General features: G+C 29.9%; 1 protein-coding gene and 1 long non-coding RNA gene across 2 annotated transcripts in view; one reads left to right on the top strand and one right to left on the bottom strand.

The window, feature by feature from the left end:
• LOC141532609 (uncharacterized) overlaps positions 1-17,452 on the top strand; it is a 243,400-nt gene that overhangs the window by 33,417 nt on the left and 192,531 nt on the right. The gene's annotated exons all lie outside the window — the stretch shown is intronic.
• On the bottom strand, positions 3,460-7,870 carry LOC141532646 (uncharacterized). The gene is made up of 4 exons (XM_074251099.1): positions 7,279-7,870; positions 6,518-7,114; positions 6,183-6,330; positions 3,460-4,075 (listed from the first exon to the last, which is right to left on the bottom strand). The coding sequence occupies exons 1-4, from the start codon at positions 7,754-7,756 to the stop codon at positions 3,460-3,462; spliced, it is 1,839 nt and encodes a 612-aa protein (XP_074107200.1). The 5' UTR covers positions 7,757-7,870.

Raw genomic sequence — 17,452 nt, 5'->3', positions numbered from 1 at the left:
TAAAAATAAGAAGTTTTGGATTTATTCCTGATTTTTAAACGTCGAATTTACTCCTTACTTAGAATGTTTAAAAAAAAAATTAAAATTGAACAATGCCTTTGAAAAATATTGCAGTCTAAAAATTAAAAAAAAATGTTCAGAAACAATGCTTAGATTTTTAAGCTTGAAGCGATTAATTAGTAAATTGTCGAGCGTTTTAAGCTCCGAAGTAATGAGAAGTTTCAAGTATGGCCTGCAGATTCGTGCTTTTAAAAAAATCAGGTCAATTTTTATCTTTGTAAAAATACTTTCGAGCGATTCAGGATACTGAGTATTGAAAACAAATTCACAATTAAATCGATTGTATCTGAGACGAATACTTAAACCGGTCTATACTCAGTAAACAAAACAGTAATGGGTATCGGTCAACTTTTTTTTAGACGTTACGCTAAAAGCTAGCGGCAGTTGTTTTTAATTGCCTTTGTTTCCGGTTTAAAACTTTAACGTCTACCTACCTATTTTGTCCTACTTTTTATGAATTAATTACGTCTAGCATTTAAATACTTTGAAAGAGGATTTTCTGCCAGTATGTACTGAAAAAAACATCCACTTTTTTATGATTTATGGCTACAATTTGTTTATTAATTTTGTTTTAAAGTATTCAGTTAAACTTTAGTTTTTATTTGTATGTACATATTCCGAGTACTGGACGTATTTTTCCAGCACACTGAGATTAAATATTATGATGAACTGCTTTAAATATTTTAAATATTCTCTTGGAAATAAATTCTTCGAAGTACTTCAAATTAAATGTACCTGAAGTTCTGAACGTTTTTTTTGAACGAAAATCAAAAAAAAAATTTTTTTGCTTTTGAGACTGAAAATGATTTTTCAGTTTCAAAATAAGTCAAAGAGCCCGGAAAATAGTATATTGGATTGTCAAAATACCAAAACTACCCCTTCAGCCACCCCTAAGACTTAGACATTTAAAAAAAAAATTCAACAAAAATAGTTCAACGGGTCGTTTGAAGCTGCGATTTCTTCTAAACACTCCTTTTACACCCCCACAGACTACAAAAAATAATCAAGACAATAACTCCCCCGGAACTACCCTTCGACCCACCCCAAAGACTTAAAAATTTTTTGAAAAATTCAAAAAAATAGTTCAAAGGGTCGTTTGAAGCTGCGATTTTTTCTAAACACTCCTTTTACACCCCCACAGACTACAAAAATAATCAAGACAATAACTCCCCGGAACTACCCTTCGACCCACCCCAAAGACTTAGAAATTTGAAAAAAAATTCAAAAAAAATAGTTCAAAGGGTCGTTTGAAGCTGCGACTCCTTCTCAACACTCCTTTTACACCCCCACAGAATATAAAAAATAATCAAGACAATAACTCCCCCGGAACTACCCTTCAAGCCACCCCAAAGACTTAAGAATTTGGAAAAAAATGATTTAAAAATAGTTTGAAAGGTCGTTTGAAGCTACTATTTTTTGAACTACGCGGACAACTATTTTACGTCATTAGACAAAAATTGTTAGACGCTTAACTTTCCTGGAAGCGACCGATTTGCAACTATTAGCTGGTTTACTAACGTTGGTTTCTTCTACTCAAGATTTAGTTAACTATTAGCTTGCTTACTAACGTTGGTTTCTTCTACTGAAGATTTAGTTAATATGTGATGGTGTTAGCCGAGCCAAAGAATTTAGAACTTTGCAAATTACAAGACTCTTGCGCTTTATATTCATGCAATTTTATTTAATCCTTTTGCATTTCTTGTTCTGTAGTTCTTTGGTCGTTACCCAGGACACGCCACGTGGAGGCCACCATATTTTTAATAAAGGATATTAGTATTTATGTTGTTAGATCGATATGCGTCGATCGAACATTACGTGTCATTCTAATATCCTTTATCAAGTGTCCCACCCTATTTTTTTTTTTATCTATTATCGATCTACATTCATTCCGACTCTTTTCTCGGATATATATTCGAATACTATTTCTAGTTATGTTAAAAAATTGACTTAATGAAAAATTTTGAATGATTTTATTACCGAAGATTAAAATTTCCTGACGATTTTAGATTTTTTGTTCGTACTACTTGTTTCTAAGTAAGGTAAGTGTTCAATGGTTTAATAACTTTGTTATAATGTTGTATATCGTTGTTTTTTTTTCCCAATTGGTTGTTTTTCAGCTAACCGACGAAAATACAGTGTATTTGCGTGACCACATTTTGTATCATTGTTAATGATTCAAACTTTACCGTTACGTTTATTGCTAAATATTAAAATGAATCATATAAAAAAAAATACACTCTTAGTCGCATTACTGCTGACCGAATTACTCATCAAGTTCGTCTTTATTTAGCTTTTGTTTCCTCCGAAAAAGTTGTTCTAAAATTTTTTTTTTGTTAATACCTACGAAACCAGTATTCTTGGTCGCATTACTGCTGACCGAATTCAGAACTTATAGTATTTCGCTAATTTTTTTAATATTTATACGAATGAATAAATTTCTTGTAGTCAATATCTTAACCAATATAAAAATTAGATTTCAGATTATGTTTTCTTGGTCGCATTACTGCTGACCGAATTATATTTGAAAATTTTCTTTCGAGAGCTCATTTTTTTGTAATGTAGATAACAAAATTTTGGAAAATCCAATAGTGCACGCCTCATAATCTTATTTTTCACAACAAAATTGATTAAAATAATATGTAAAAAACAAAATAATAAAAAACAGAAAATTCTGCTATCGTTTAGTGGCGCCGAAGCTCTAAGGTGAGGAAAAAAAATATTATAATGAAATGTATATATATATATATATATATATATATATATATATATATATATATATATATATATATATATATATATACAAAAAAATTTACAGACATATATTAGTTTTTTATAAATAATAATTTAACGACGGTGAATTGAACGCTCATATTAATTAAGAAAATCCATTGTGTATTACTTTAGATAATAAAAAATTATTCCGGTACGATCATTTATTCGACCAATTTCCCTGCCACATACACTCATCCATACACGGACATCCAGAAAAGATTATGTTTAATGTTATTATTTACTATGTTAAACTAAAAATTTTTATTGAAATATATTTTATGTGCCTGACAAATTATTTGACTTGATATAAGTGTGTTCATATTAACCTGTAAGTGCGATATAAATTACAAAAATAAATTTCAGTTTCAAGAAAACTGCTTTTTTGAAATGTCGAGAGTAGAGCACAACCTCAACGCTTCGCTAATGAGGCGTGCAATACAATATTCTTAGTCGTTGAATTGCCGATCGAGTTCTGTACAAATTACATTTTTGTATAAGATGAAAGATCCAATTTCTTACACTGGCCTACTTATTGACACTTACAATTTTATTTCAGTTTAAAAATTAATCGCTTATTTCGACCTTGGAAATAACTGAAATTTTTTCTATTGTTTACTGCTTGGTTATCTATGTTTTTCTCAAACAAAAGCTGTTCAAATACTTCTTACAAGCTCGGCATTGATATTTCATATCATTAAGCACAGTGTATATTAATTCTTTGTTCGTAAAAGGATCGTAATCAAATTCTTCATTTTTCAACTTTTCTTCGTCGTCAGAGTTCACTTGGTCGTAACTTATGCATTTAAAGTGTAACCATCGATTACATATGGTGCAAGTTTTTTTATTTTTCTCATCTGCATCTTCTTCTAGGCAAAATATGCACTTATTTTTCAAATTCTCTGAATTTTTCATTATTGATTCAACAATGTCTTTTCTGAATACACCTGGATCAAAAGTACTATCCATATTTATATTCAATCCTACACACCGTATAAAATAACAAACATATATTGCTGAATTCCATTTATCATATATCTGCATGAACGGGTGATTCCTTTCCTTTTTCATTGTCCATTCCTTGTCTTTTGCTAGTTTTAATGACGAATTGTCATTACACTCATTTGTGTACGTTATGAATGATTTCAAAACCCGTTTGACATCTGTTGTTCTTTCGTAAGGATCGATTAATTCTAAAGTGTTTTCTATTTTATCTATTACTAATAAACGCCAATGCGCCTTGTATCTATATGGCATCAGTATGACATCTGAAACACTTTTGTTAAGATCATAAATTTGTTCGCAATGAAGCTGTTTTCTTTTTCGTTTATCTTCTAAAGCTATACATCCTACGTTTGTCGAAAAATAGCTTCGATTTTTCCAAAAATTAATATGCGTTAAAGTAAACATGTCTATTACTTCACCGTCGATCGTGCCTTTCAAGTAAATTGTTTCTCTATATTGATGTGCAGTTAATATATATTCCCTGCATATTTGAAACTCCTCGATTTTAGGTTTGTAATATGCGAGCTAGGGTGATTCAAAAAAAAAGAATATTTTTTTTTTCGTTTGGTACTCTGAAAAATAGGTTCCTAGACACCTCTAAGAAAGCCTCTCCAAGCATGAGTTCTTAATTGTAACGGGAAGGTCCTCCTTCTTACAGTTTTCTATTTTTCTTATTATCAGATAGAAAAATTTATATCTCGCTTCCAACTACTTGAAAAAATATCTTGTTCCTTAGATTTTGTAGGAAATTGAATGCTCTACAAAAAGGTCTCTTACGATTTTTTTCGTAAACCCAACCGTTTAAAAGATATTAACGGTTAAAGTTTGATTATTTTTGGGAAAATTTTTTATTTCTTATGAATTTTATAACTCAATGAAAAAAATCATTATGAATGATAAAACTAATAGTTTTGTAGGAAATTTACTGCTCTATAAAAATGGTCTCTTATGATTTTTCGATCAAGTTGAGCGTTTACGAGATATTCATCGTCAAACATCAATGCATATCAATTTTTCTAGTTTTTGATCAATAATTCGAAAAATTTCAATTTATTCTGTGAGTTTCAAGGAAATTTAGACAAATTTGAGTTTCTATGAATGGAAATATGTTATGAACTATTTTTTTAATTAGTTTTTTTAGTCTTGGACATGTTTGATTACATTAAAACAAAAAATTAGTGCATTTTTTTAAATATATAATTCAATTTAGTGTGTTTCACATGTGTTTCACTTTTTTATCGAAGAATTTATTTATTTAATTATCAACTGCCATATAATTTTCAATATTTTCAACATAACGGTACACTTTTACTGTAAATAATTTCCTCTATTGCAGTTTGGGTAGTTTTTTCGATGTTCTTTGATAATTTGCAATAAGTATTGGAATTGCTCTTCATTTTTGTCAAGCATTGATTATACTCACTAACTAATGCAACAGCTCGTTCTGCTGAATCATTAACAACTTTCAATTGGTTAAAGTATTCTTTATTTTCAATGTAACTGTCATTAGTAGGCCACGATTCAATATCTTTATCAAGGAAGTCATATGGTAAATCAAAGATTTTAAAGAGATTTAAAGACTTTTTAGAAACAAAGTCACTCAGACTTTTTGCGTTAATGAATTCAAATCGTTTTTATCAATTATAAATTTTTTAGCTTTAGAATCTGTACCGTTACGAGTATTAACAGCTCCAACATTATTTTTTTTTACTTCCAATGAAACGGTATCGTCAAATAATGATAAAATGGCAAGTTCATCACTTAAATACCATAAATGCAAAATCATTTTTTCACAAGTTGCTGAAGAAATCAATGAATTGATATTTTTGTACTCGAATAAATTTTTCAAAAACTGCAAGTCATGATTAGCAGCAGTTGTTGCAGAAGTTGATGAAAACCAAGCTTTTAAATACAGTGTAACTATAAATATACAAATTTGCCGAAGACCGTCCAATTCTTTATTAGAAAGTTTAAATTCATTTCTGAATAGAAACATTTTTAAACTGTAAATTGCCTTCGCCATCCACCTAGCATGATGAATTGCACCAGGACGTTTGAAAAAAATTTCTTCTTGAGGCATTTCTCCAAGGAAAATCAACGACAATTCCAACAATTCTTTATAGTCATCTCGGGGTTGTAGTAACTATCAAAAACAATTAAAAATTTGTCAGAAACAAGAAAATTTTTTTCTTAAAATCGCAGTTAAATCATACCTGTAAGGATTGTGCAATTAAACTAGATATTTCATTTTTTTATCCAAAATGATATCAGCAACAACAGTATCTTCAATTCCAGATTTATAATTAGTTTTATTTATTTCATCCCATGATTTTTTAAATCTTCCGAACATTGGTACGTTTGGCCCAGATGACACAGGCCAATATACTTCAAATGCACTTCTTAATATGATCTCAAAAATGTGGTGACGACATGGTAACCAGATTAACTCTCTTCCCAAAGTCTTTTCAATTGCCTTACATGTACCGTTATGAATTCCTGTATAAAGAAAATAGATAACTATCGTTAAATTTAATATTTTCAACAAATTGTAGATTATATTTAAAATCCAAATGAGTAAATAATTCTCAATAATTTCAAAAGTGAAATTCAGTAAGCAATAAAAATTAAACTAGAACGTTAATAATTAAATATTTTTTAGATTAAATTATCATTGATAAGTTACCTGTATTAACTGCCGTCGTGTCAAAACACATCGCCTTAACATAATTAGTAATACCCCATTCACTCAATGTCGATAAAATGGCTGATGTTTGATTGTCTGCCGTCCCAGAATTCATTTTTGGAACCCCAAGTAATTGTTCGGTACCAAATGCAGTTAAAATAACTGGTAGCCGTTCCACAGATTTTGATCCAACAAGGTCATTCAGCATTTTTCCGTCCCAATGCACAACGTATTTATCGTGTGTCTTAAAGTTGTCATTAAGTCCTTTAGCAATGTCTTCTCTTTGAAGCATACGAGCTCGTTGAATTGAACTATAACTGAGCGTTGTATCTTCAATTTTAATACCTACTGCTAGTAAAACCGGTGCAATAATAAACATCGCATTTCTACTGCTGACATTAGCTCGGTCGAGTCCAAAAATGACTTCAGGAGTTAAGACATCAAGTTTTGCTCGTTTTGTCGGAATTGGAGGTTCATACTCTGAATCAGATCCAAAATTTGTAACTCCACTTAATGTATACATAGAGAACGACTCTGATTTTTCACTTGGAACAATCGCATGACTGGTAGACGGTTGATCTAAGTCTGGAATAAGATCTGTTTTATAAATTAAACGAAGAAAATGTATAGAATTTATTCATTTTGATGACAAATAATTAAGAAAGGACTCCAAAAATTGTCTAGTCAAATGTCATCTAGTCATCTATGAAAAGTTACACTACTACCTGACTTTATAATAATTAAATATCTCAGATACTTACTACTCTCATCTATTCCCATCATAGTTGTGGTTAAGTTTGATACAGGTACATTATTAGAAAGAATCTCTTTATGGGTACCGAATTTTTGATCCAAATACAACTTTCTAATATTATCATCAAGCACTTTTAAGGATTTTTCGCTCACAATGTCGAATAATTGTTCAAGATCAGTCTGAAATTTCATTTCCTTTTGGTTTTGCGCTGAATTCTTTTTATCGAAATTTTTTTGTAATTTTAACCATTGACTGTGATAGCGAAGAAATTTTTTGACTGCATTAGGAGCTCCACTAGTTGGAATCTGATTTTTTCTCCACAGTTCAATAACTTGGTCAACTGAATTTTTAGCACTTTGTTTGATTGAATACTTTAAAATTTTAAGTTGGTAGAAAAACACACGCATAACCTCTTTCACTTTTGGTAACTTACGTTCCGAAATTCTTTGTAGAGGTATTCCGATAAAACGTATTTCTTTATTCATTGTAGGTTAATTGATGATAAATAAATTTATGTGATGATTATAAGACTTATTTAAAATGAATTATTTTATTACGTATTCAAGATGATCAGTTTTAGGAACACTGAAAATACGGTATTAAATGGGTAGATACATAAAATTTTCGTTCGAGGGGATTTTTGTTTTGAATTCCATTTCTTCTTCTGTTTGTCTTCTGAAACTAACGCCATCTATGTTTTTTACTCTCAACTATCTTCAGTATCTACCCATTTAATACCGTATTTTCAGTGTTCCTAAAACTGATCATCTTGAATACGTAATAAAATAATTCATTTTAAATAAGTCTTATAATCATCACATAAATTTATTTATCATCAATTAACCTACAATGAATAAAGAAATACGTTTTATCGGAATACCTCTACAAAGAATTTCGGAACGTAAGTTACCAAAAGTGAAAGAGGTTATGCGTGTGTTTTTCTACCAACTTAAAATTTTAAAGTATTCAATCAAACAAAGTGCTAAAAATTCAGTTGACCAAGTTATTGAACTGTGGAGAAAAATCAGATTCCAACTAGTGGAGCTCCTAATGCAGTCAAAAATTTCTTCGCTATCACAGTCAATGGTTAAAATTACAAAAAAATTTCGATAAAAAGAATTCAGCGCAAAACCAAAAGGAAATGAAATTTCAGACTGATCTTGAACAATTATTCGACATTGTGAGCGAAAAAAATCTTAAAAGTGCTTGATGATAATATTAGAAAGTTGTATTTGGATCAAAAATTCGGTACCCATAAAGAGATTCTTTCTAATAATGTACCTGTATCAAACTTAACCACAACTATGATGGGAATAGATGAGAGTAGTAAGTATCTGAGATATTTAATTATTATAAAGTCAGGTAGTAGTGTAACTTTTCATAGATGACTAGATGACATTTGACTAGACAATTTTTGGAGTCCTTTCTTAATTATTTGTCATCAAAATGAATAAATTCTATACATTTTCTTCGTTTAATTTATAAAACAGATCTTATTCCAGACTTAGATCAACCGTCTACCAGTCATGCGATTGTTCCAAGTGAAAAATCAGAGTCGTTCTCTATGTATACATTAAGTGGAGTTACAAATTTTGGATCTGATTCAGAGTATGAACCTCCAATTCCGACAAAACGAGCAAAACTTGATGTCTTAACTCCTGAAGTCATTTTTGGACTCGACCGAGCTAATGTCAGCAGTAGAAATGCGATGTTTATTATTGCACCGGTTTTACTAGCAGTAGGTATTAAAATTGAAGATACAACGCTCAGTTATAGTTCAATTCAACGAGCTCGTATGCTTCAAAGAGAAGACATTGCTAAAGGACTTAATGACAACTTTAAGACACACGATAAATACGTTGTGCATTGGGACGGAAAAATGCTGAATGACCTTGTTGGATCAAAATCTGTGGAACGGCTACCAGTTATTTTAACTGCATTTGGTACCGAACAATTACTTGGGGTTCCAAAAATGAATTCTGGGACGGCAGACAATCAAACATCAGCCATTTTATCGACATTGAGTGAATGGGGTATTACTAATTATGTTAAGGCGATGTGTTTTGACACGACGGCAGTTAATACAGGTAACTTATCAATGATAATTTAATCTAAAAAATATTTAATTATTAACGTTCTAGTTTAATTTTTATTGCTTACTGAATTTCACTTTTGAAATTATTGAGAATTATTTACTCATTTGGATTTTAAATATAATCTACAATTTGTTGAAAATATTAAATTTAACGATAGTTATCTATTTTCTTTATACAGGAATTCATAACGGTACATGTAAGGCAATTGAAAAGACTTTGGGAAGAGAGTTAATCTGGTTACCATGTCGTCACCACATTTTTGAGATCATATTAAGAAGTGCATTTGAAGTATATTGGCCTGTGTCATCTGGGCCAAACGTACCAATGTTCGGAAGATTTAAAAATCATGGGATGAAATAAATAAAACTAATTATAAATCTGGAATTGAAGATACTGTTGTTGCTGATATCATTTTGGATAAAAAAATGAAATATCTAGTTTAATTGCACAATCCTTACAGGTATGATTTAACTGCGATTTTAAGAAAAAAATTTTCTTGTTTCTGACAAATTTTTAATTGTTTTTGATAGTTACTACAACCCCGAGATGACTATAAAGAATTGTTGGAATTGTCGTTGATTTTCCTTGGAGAAATGCCTCAAGAAGAAATTTTTTCAAACGTCCTGGTGCAATTCATCATGCTAGGTGGATGGCGAAGGCAATTTACAGTTTAAAAATGTTTCTATTCAGAAATGAATTTAAACTTTCTAATAAAGAATTGGACGGTCTTCGGCAAATTTGTATATTTATAGTTACACTGTATTTAAAAGCTTGGTTTTCATCAACTTCTGCAACAACTGCTGCTAATCATGACTTGCAGTTTTTGAAAAATTTATTCGAGTACAAAAATATCAATTCATTGATTTCTTCAGCAACTTGTGAAAAATGATTTTGCATTTATGGTATTTAAGTGATGAACTTGCCATTTTATCATTATTTGACGATACCGTTTCATTGGAAGTAAAAAAATAATGTTGGAGCTGTTAATACTCGTAACGGTACAGATTCTAAAGCTAAAAATTTATAATTGATAAAAACGATTTGAATTCATTAACGCAAAAAGTCTGAGTGACTTTGTTTCTAAAAAAGTCTTTAAATCTCTTTAAAATCTTTGATTTACCATATGACTTCCTTGATAAAGATATTGAATCGTGGCCTACTAATGACAGTTACATTGAAAATAAAGAATACTTTAACCAATTGAAAGTTGTTAATGATTCAGCAGAACGAGCTGTTGCATTAGTTAGTGAGTATAATCAATGCTTGACAAAAATGAAGAGCAATTCCAATACTTATTGCAAATTATCAAAGAACATCGAAAAAACTACCCAAACTGCAATAGAGGAAATTATTTACAGTAAAAGTGTACCGTTATGTTGAAAATATTGAAAATTATATGGCAGTTGATAATTAAATAAATAAATTCTTCGATAAAAAAGTGAAACACATGTGAAACACACTAAATTGAATTATATATTTAAAAAAATGCACTAATTTTTTGTTTTAATGTAATCAAACATGTCCAAGACTAAAAAAACTAATTAAAAAAATAGTTCATAACATATTTCCATTCATAGAAACTCAAATTTGTCTAAATTTCCTTGAAACTCACAGAATAAATTGAAATTTTTCGAATTATTGATCAAAAACTAGAAAAATTGATATGCATTGATGTTTGACGATGAATATCTCGTAAACGCTCAACTTGATCGAAAAATCATAAGAGACCATTTTTATAGAGCAGTAAATTTCCTACAAAACTATTAGTTTTATCATTCATAATGATTTTTTTTCATTGAGTTATAAAATTCATAAGAAATAAAAAATTTTCCCAAAAATAATCAAACTTTAACCGTTAATATCTTTTAAACGGTTGGGTTTACGAAAAAATCGTAAGAGACCTTTTTTGTAGAGCATTCAATTTCCTACAAAATCTAAGGAACAAGATATTTTTTCAAGTAGTTGGAAGCGAGATATAAATTTTTCTATCTGATAATAAGAAAAAATAGAAAACTGTAAGAAGGAGGACCTTCCCGTTACAATTAAGAACTCATGCTTGGAGAGGCTTTCTTAGAGGTGTCTAGGAACCTATTTTTCAGAGTACCAAACGAAAAAAAAAATATTCTTTTTTTTTGAATCACCCTAATATATATATATATATATACACATACATAAACAAAATCCGTAAACATGTTTCTTAAGTTTATTATCTAATTTATTTCAAAATAATAATTTTAATTTCATCTTAACTGTAAATAATTAAGAACGCTCATGCGTTATCACTGTATTCGGAAAAATTCAAAACTTATAATGATCAAAAATTTTAATTACATCGTTATAATTATAAGTCATTATTTTACTCTGTGGAAACGAAATATTCATTTGAAATGTACCCTTTAAGTGCGGAGTTTCCCCAACATTTCTGCTCGAAAAAGTCCAAATTCTACAAATAAAAAAATTTAATAAAACGGCTGACTTCCTAACTTTCCTAGAAGCTACCCGACCCCCTCTTCCCAGTCATAGATCCAACCAACGTTGAGTAATTTTATACTCATTACGGAAGAGGTAAATAAGATATTTTAATTCAAGTGCCTGTATTTTTGCATCAAAGCCAGAGCCGAGCACAATCAAACCGTCTGTGTGCATTATATCATTTCTAATTATAATAAATACTGAGACACTACAAAATGTCTCGGGCTTGTCAGCCTATCTCGAGCATGTTATATCGATCAAATCAAGGCGGACTCCAACCAATGTCCTTTTCCAGGCAAAAACCAATCCGAATCATCTCCTGGGAAAAACTCACTTGTTTTGCCTACTGCTCATTGTCTGACTTCCTTTCAGCCATTTTAGAATGGATATTTGTGTCTTATGTAGAAAAAAAAGTGATTTGAAAATCGCATCAAGGGATACAAAAACTGTATCACTGGTGATGTCCTCTGAGGTGATTTTAAAGCAACACCACATAGTGATGGAAAACTTGTATCTAATGTATTTTTAAATTTAACTTATTCGACGGTTTCTATACTCTTGCTTCGGTTATGATAGGCAGTAAATACACGTCGACAGGAATTTTTTACTGGTATTTCTATTGAAAATTTTCTCAATTTTCAATGCACAAGTCATAGGTTACATACTTCTTATTTTTTACTATTATTTTAAGAATAATTATGGAAAACACAAATGTAAACAACATAGATATAACCTGTACTTGGACTGAGAAGTATAGATAGTTTGCGCATGAGCTGAAATAGGTCTATGAAAGTGATACATTTTTTGTTGTGATTCACCATTGTTTTGTTTACATACAACATAAATTGTATATCTGCCCCAACTTTCCAGCTGAATTATTATCTACCAAATATTATGAGCAGTACTGCAACAAAAAACTCGTGGCATGTACAGAATTAAATTATATCATAAGTAATCAAAACAATGTAACTTAGTTTTATGTGAGCAAACAATTTCCATCCCTAAATTTGAAGCTTATTAAGTTTTCATGTCTATTGTAAAATTAATTCTTTTGTAAAATTTTATAATTGATTCAAAATTTTACGGGAGTAATAAGTTCAAATGGAATTTCAATATTCCAAATTATTAAAATTGTTCAATGTGTAATATTACAATATCAGCAGATGTCCGACAATTGTGGTAAAAAAAAAAAAAAACTACTTCATTTATAAGAAATATTCTTGATCCAAGAAAATTGTTATCAAGAGAATCTGTTGTATGGGTTCAAAAATTTTTTCCATTTATGGTCATACATGAAAATTTTTTCACGGGTAAAATTTTGTACTGTAGTACACGAAAAGAATAAAAAATACACTACAATGCATGGATAGAAAATATTTAAAAAGCATTTAAGCACAATTTTTCCGATAATTTGGGGTTGAAAAATTTTTGGTAAATATTTTCAAGTTGGGTCACCATTTTAATTTTTATTTTTTTGAACGAAATTTCTATTTGACTTTATTAACATGTTTTTTTTTAACAATACATAAAAAAATGAAAAATTAAAAAAAAAATTGATTATCACAATTTTTACAAATTTTCAAAAAAATTTATAAATTAAAGAATAAAAAAAGTTGGGTAGCACAATTTTCGAAAAAATCGTATAATCCAAGATTCTACTGAGTATAATTCAAATTATACGGAATATTTTTTTAGATTATATTCAGTGTAGTCTTACGCGGTATAACCAGAAAAATTACTTGGTTAAATCGGAGATTACGCTGAGTATAATACAAAAATAATTGAGTATAATTTGGATTATATTTGATATTATCTGAAATTTGTTTTCACCATAGATGATACTGAGTATAATACGGGAGGATATGCAGTGTAATTTTGTTCTTTCCGTATAACATTATCTACACGGAAAAAAGTAAACTGTAAAATTCACTCGGATTCCAGTTACTTTTTACAGTTTCAAACTGTACAGTGGATATCGGGGTGGCAAAAATGTAAATATTACAAATCTAAATGTAGAAAGTATAAAAGTCACAATTTATAATTTAATATCCAAAATAAGTGATTAGTAGCGGTCACTATAGTAAATAATGAATCTTTCATCTTTAAAAATTACAGTTTCAAACAGTAAAAATCGCCATTTTAATATGTATTTTATAATATCACGCCAAGTAATTTTTAAAAATAATAATAGTAAATAACAATCCTGACTATTTAAATTTTATAGTTTTAAATATTATTTTCGGATATAATTTATTAAATTTGCTATCGGGATTAACAAAAATATTAACAATAAAAAAAAACTATAAATAAAAAAATTTTTTTTATTTTGTCTTTTTTTTTTTTTTTTTTGTTTTTGTTTAATTAATATTTTTTTTTTTACATTTTTTATTTTCGGAGTTTTTTAGAGGAGCTGGAGGAGGGGATAAGATTTCAATCACATTTGCATTCATTCATTGTAAAGAAGTCTTACGCTTGCCTTAAAAATAAATTCAGAAAAATATTGCCCTAACCGAGTTTCGAATAGTAACCTTAACGCACGCGAGACTATCACCTAACCGCAACGCTATAAGAACGTTGGAGGGTCATTTTTGTTAGAAGTTTTATTAACCACGTATTTCTGGCTATTTTGGCAGTGTTGAAATCGATGCTGTCCAACACGTGTTAAAAAAGTCATGCGCATTGGCAAAAAAAATACAGTCGAGTCGCGTTATGAGCCCTCCTTGTGTCTCTCTGTTATTAACGCGAGTCTGGTTCAAAAACAAAGAAAACAAGCCGGACTCATAACGCGATTCGACTGTAGTACATGCTAATGCTCTGCAAGAGCATTAACGTTACAAATAAGGGGAAGGGGAAGGTCCTACACTCTGAGAGAATTTAACGTTTGAAACAGTAAAAATTCTACTTTCAAAATGTATATTTTACCCGTCGAAGCACATCAATAATTACAGTTCCATCTTTAGCGTTGCGTTTAAAATTTACCATTTTACTTTGTAAATATTGACGTTGCTTATATAAAAATTTACTAACTGTAGTTTATATTTTTTAAATATCATACGATCATTTTTTACATACGAAATTATAAATATCAAAGTCAAAGTTCTTAATTATTATACTTTAACATTTTCGAGTTTCACATAGCGATTATTACTGTTTGAAATAGTATTTTTTAGCGTGTAAACAATAAATTGTAGCATTTAAATAATAAATATTACATAGTGACTAGTAAAATCACGATTTTACTGTTTGAAATGGTAATTTTTATCAGTTGATCATTACTTATTACAACTCGACTATCATTTATTACAGTTTACTTTTTTCCGTGTATACTATAATCGATAAAAATATTCAAAAATAAACGCACAATGCAAACACACAATATCGTATACCTTAAAGACACATAACTCTCCTATAAATCCTCTTACTTTCTTGTCTTCTCTTAAGATAATATCCTCTTTAAAGTAGCAATGAAGAGATATCCTGCGAAACTCAGTATAAACTTTGAAAAATAAACAGTCTACCCTTGAATGTATAAACTTTAGCAGCGCCTCTGTATGTATTATTACACGTAACTTTGCGCTCAAAATTGTTATTACCAAGGATTTACGGATTTTTCCAGAGCTTAATGCATCTAACTTCCAGTTCTTAACTATGCAAATAACAAATAATAAACAATAGATAGGGCAAATGAATCTCAGCAACCAATTAATTGAATTCACGTTAAATTGACAGCTTGAACTACCATTAATTGTTGTGTAACTGATTATGTAATATATTTTATATATTTTGAGAGAATAAATGAAAGAAATAGGGTCTAAGTGAAATTTCATGTTCCTACTCTTAAAGCGATAATTATAACGTAATGTCATTATCGAAGTACTCGTTGAGATTCTTTTTTCTTACATCATAGCTTCTCTCGTACGTCAATTATTTTCCAACCAGTAATTAATGGTTCACTCGTAATGAGACGTGACAGTGATGGAAAATCAATTTCATCTAATTGTCTATCTTCGTTACTGAATTTCGAACTAAATTTTTTTGATAATATGTATTGTCATAAAATAAAAGGATTTTTTGCTAACAAAAAAATTCAAAGTTAAATTAAAAGTTCTATCGAAGCTAGTAAAAGAGGAAGCAAAAGTTTGATCAGAATGTAGATAGAAAAAAAAAAATTAAAAAGAATAAAAAGAAAAAAAGTCTTTGTAGCTGGAATACTTTTTTGAGTAAATTTTTGGGATACTTGAGGAGTGTGTAGTATGCAGAGTAGTTCTGCCGGGTTTTCCGAGTATATTTATGATGTTTATATGCCGGTACCAGAGACGGTAAACTCAACAGAATAGGGACGGTGAGTGGAGGATATTCAAGCTGGACACGTGGGAATCACACCCGTGACAAAGTTTATTTATAAAACGGAAGTTAGGTGAGAGAAGAAAAGACGATGAGAACGAGAACGAGGATGACGCTGAGAACGACGACAACGAGCGCGGATAAGCTCTTTAGACTGGATAAACTTTCCGGGCACCGCATCCTCATCGATTGTGGCTTCAAGCCAAGGCCTTCTTATCGTACATAATATTTTACGTGTGAGAAACTTGTATTACTGGTATATATTCTGTGTGCTTTTCTCACGATGATTCACAAATAAAAACCATCTCAACTACTAAAATACTCTGTTTATCTTTATTTTTAATTTTTTACCGCGATTTCATGTTTACGAGGATTCGACTTTTATTCTTATGGTTATTGAGAAAGGATGGACTTGACACGCTTCGGAGATAATGTGGTCACTTGGAGCTTTTTGCCAAACCTTCTGGAAATTCCAGATAAACTTTTTACGTGTGTTTACTTTTGGATTATTTTATTCACTGTTTGTATTTGCAGCTTTGTGTCATTGATGGCCATTTTGTGAAAAATAATTGTTTGTTGAATGCAAATTTCAAGTCAAAGATGTGCACATTTTTTTTTCTATTTTTTCTCAAATCTAATAAATCAACTCAATTAAGTTACTATTTTAAATATTGTTAATGATCTAACATGGTCTCCATATATCTTTTTTGACATGTACACATATGGCCAGATATGAAAATTGGTCATGTCAGGCCATGTATGAGTATTCTAAGCCATATCAAGACTTTTCTGGCTATATATGGCTTGATATGTCCATACATAATTCTTCGGCCAAAGTTACTGCTGAAAATCTCCAACAGAAGGCGCATGGTCGTTAAATCGTCTCCTTGCAAGAAAATTAAGTCTGAGTTGTTGAGTTCTAAATGAATTTAAGCTTAATATGACATGATAATTGATGTGCAAAATTTCTAGAAAATGAAAAAAAATCATTATAACAGCAGTTTATTCTTTACTTTTGTGTATAACCTGTTATAGCTGTATATGATCAGACTAACCCATATCTTATCATATCAAACCATATCAGAAAATTTTTTCTTGGGTAGTTATCGGATTTTTCAAAATTGTTACTAAAGAACTCAATATTTTTTTCCTATGCATACTATTACGGAAACAGATCCTACGATTTATAGGTTTATTCCCATGTGTAGATAACAACCATTCTCATGCAAACATATGATCCACTGCTGTAACATATCGGAACTATTTCCA

The sequence above is a fragment of the Cotesia typhae genome, unplaced genomic scaffold (genome assembly GCF_013202065.1).
Source record: "Cotesia typhae breed Kobodo isofemale line unplaced genomic scaffold, CoteBio_Ctyphae contig_65, whole genome shotgun sequence".
NCBI classification, from domain to species: domain Eukaryota; kingdom Metazoa; phylum Arthropoda; class Insecta; order Hymenoptera; family Braconidae; genus Cotesia; species Cotesia typhae.
The sequence above is the reverse complement of the archived record's forward strand: the minus strand, read 5'-3'. Positions and strand labels throughout refer to the sequence as shown.

Coding starts and splice junctions, on each gene's coding strand:
- LOC141532646 (XM_074251099.1), bottom strand. CDS start 7,756: ATGAATAAAGAAATACGTTTTATCGGAATACCTCTACAAAGAATTTCG. Junction 7,115..7,278: donor GATGGGAATAGATGAGAGTA/GTAAGTATCTGA, acceptor TTTATAAAACAG/ATCTTATTCCAGACTTAGAT. Junction 6,331..6,517: donor CACGACGGCAGTTAATACAG/GTAACTTATCAA, acceptor TTCTTTATACAG/GAATTCATAACGGTACATGT.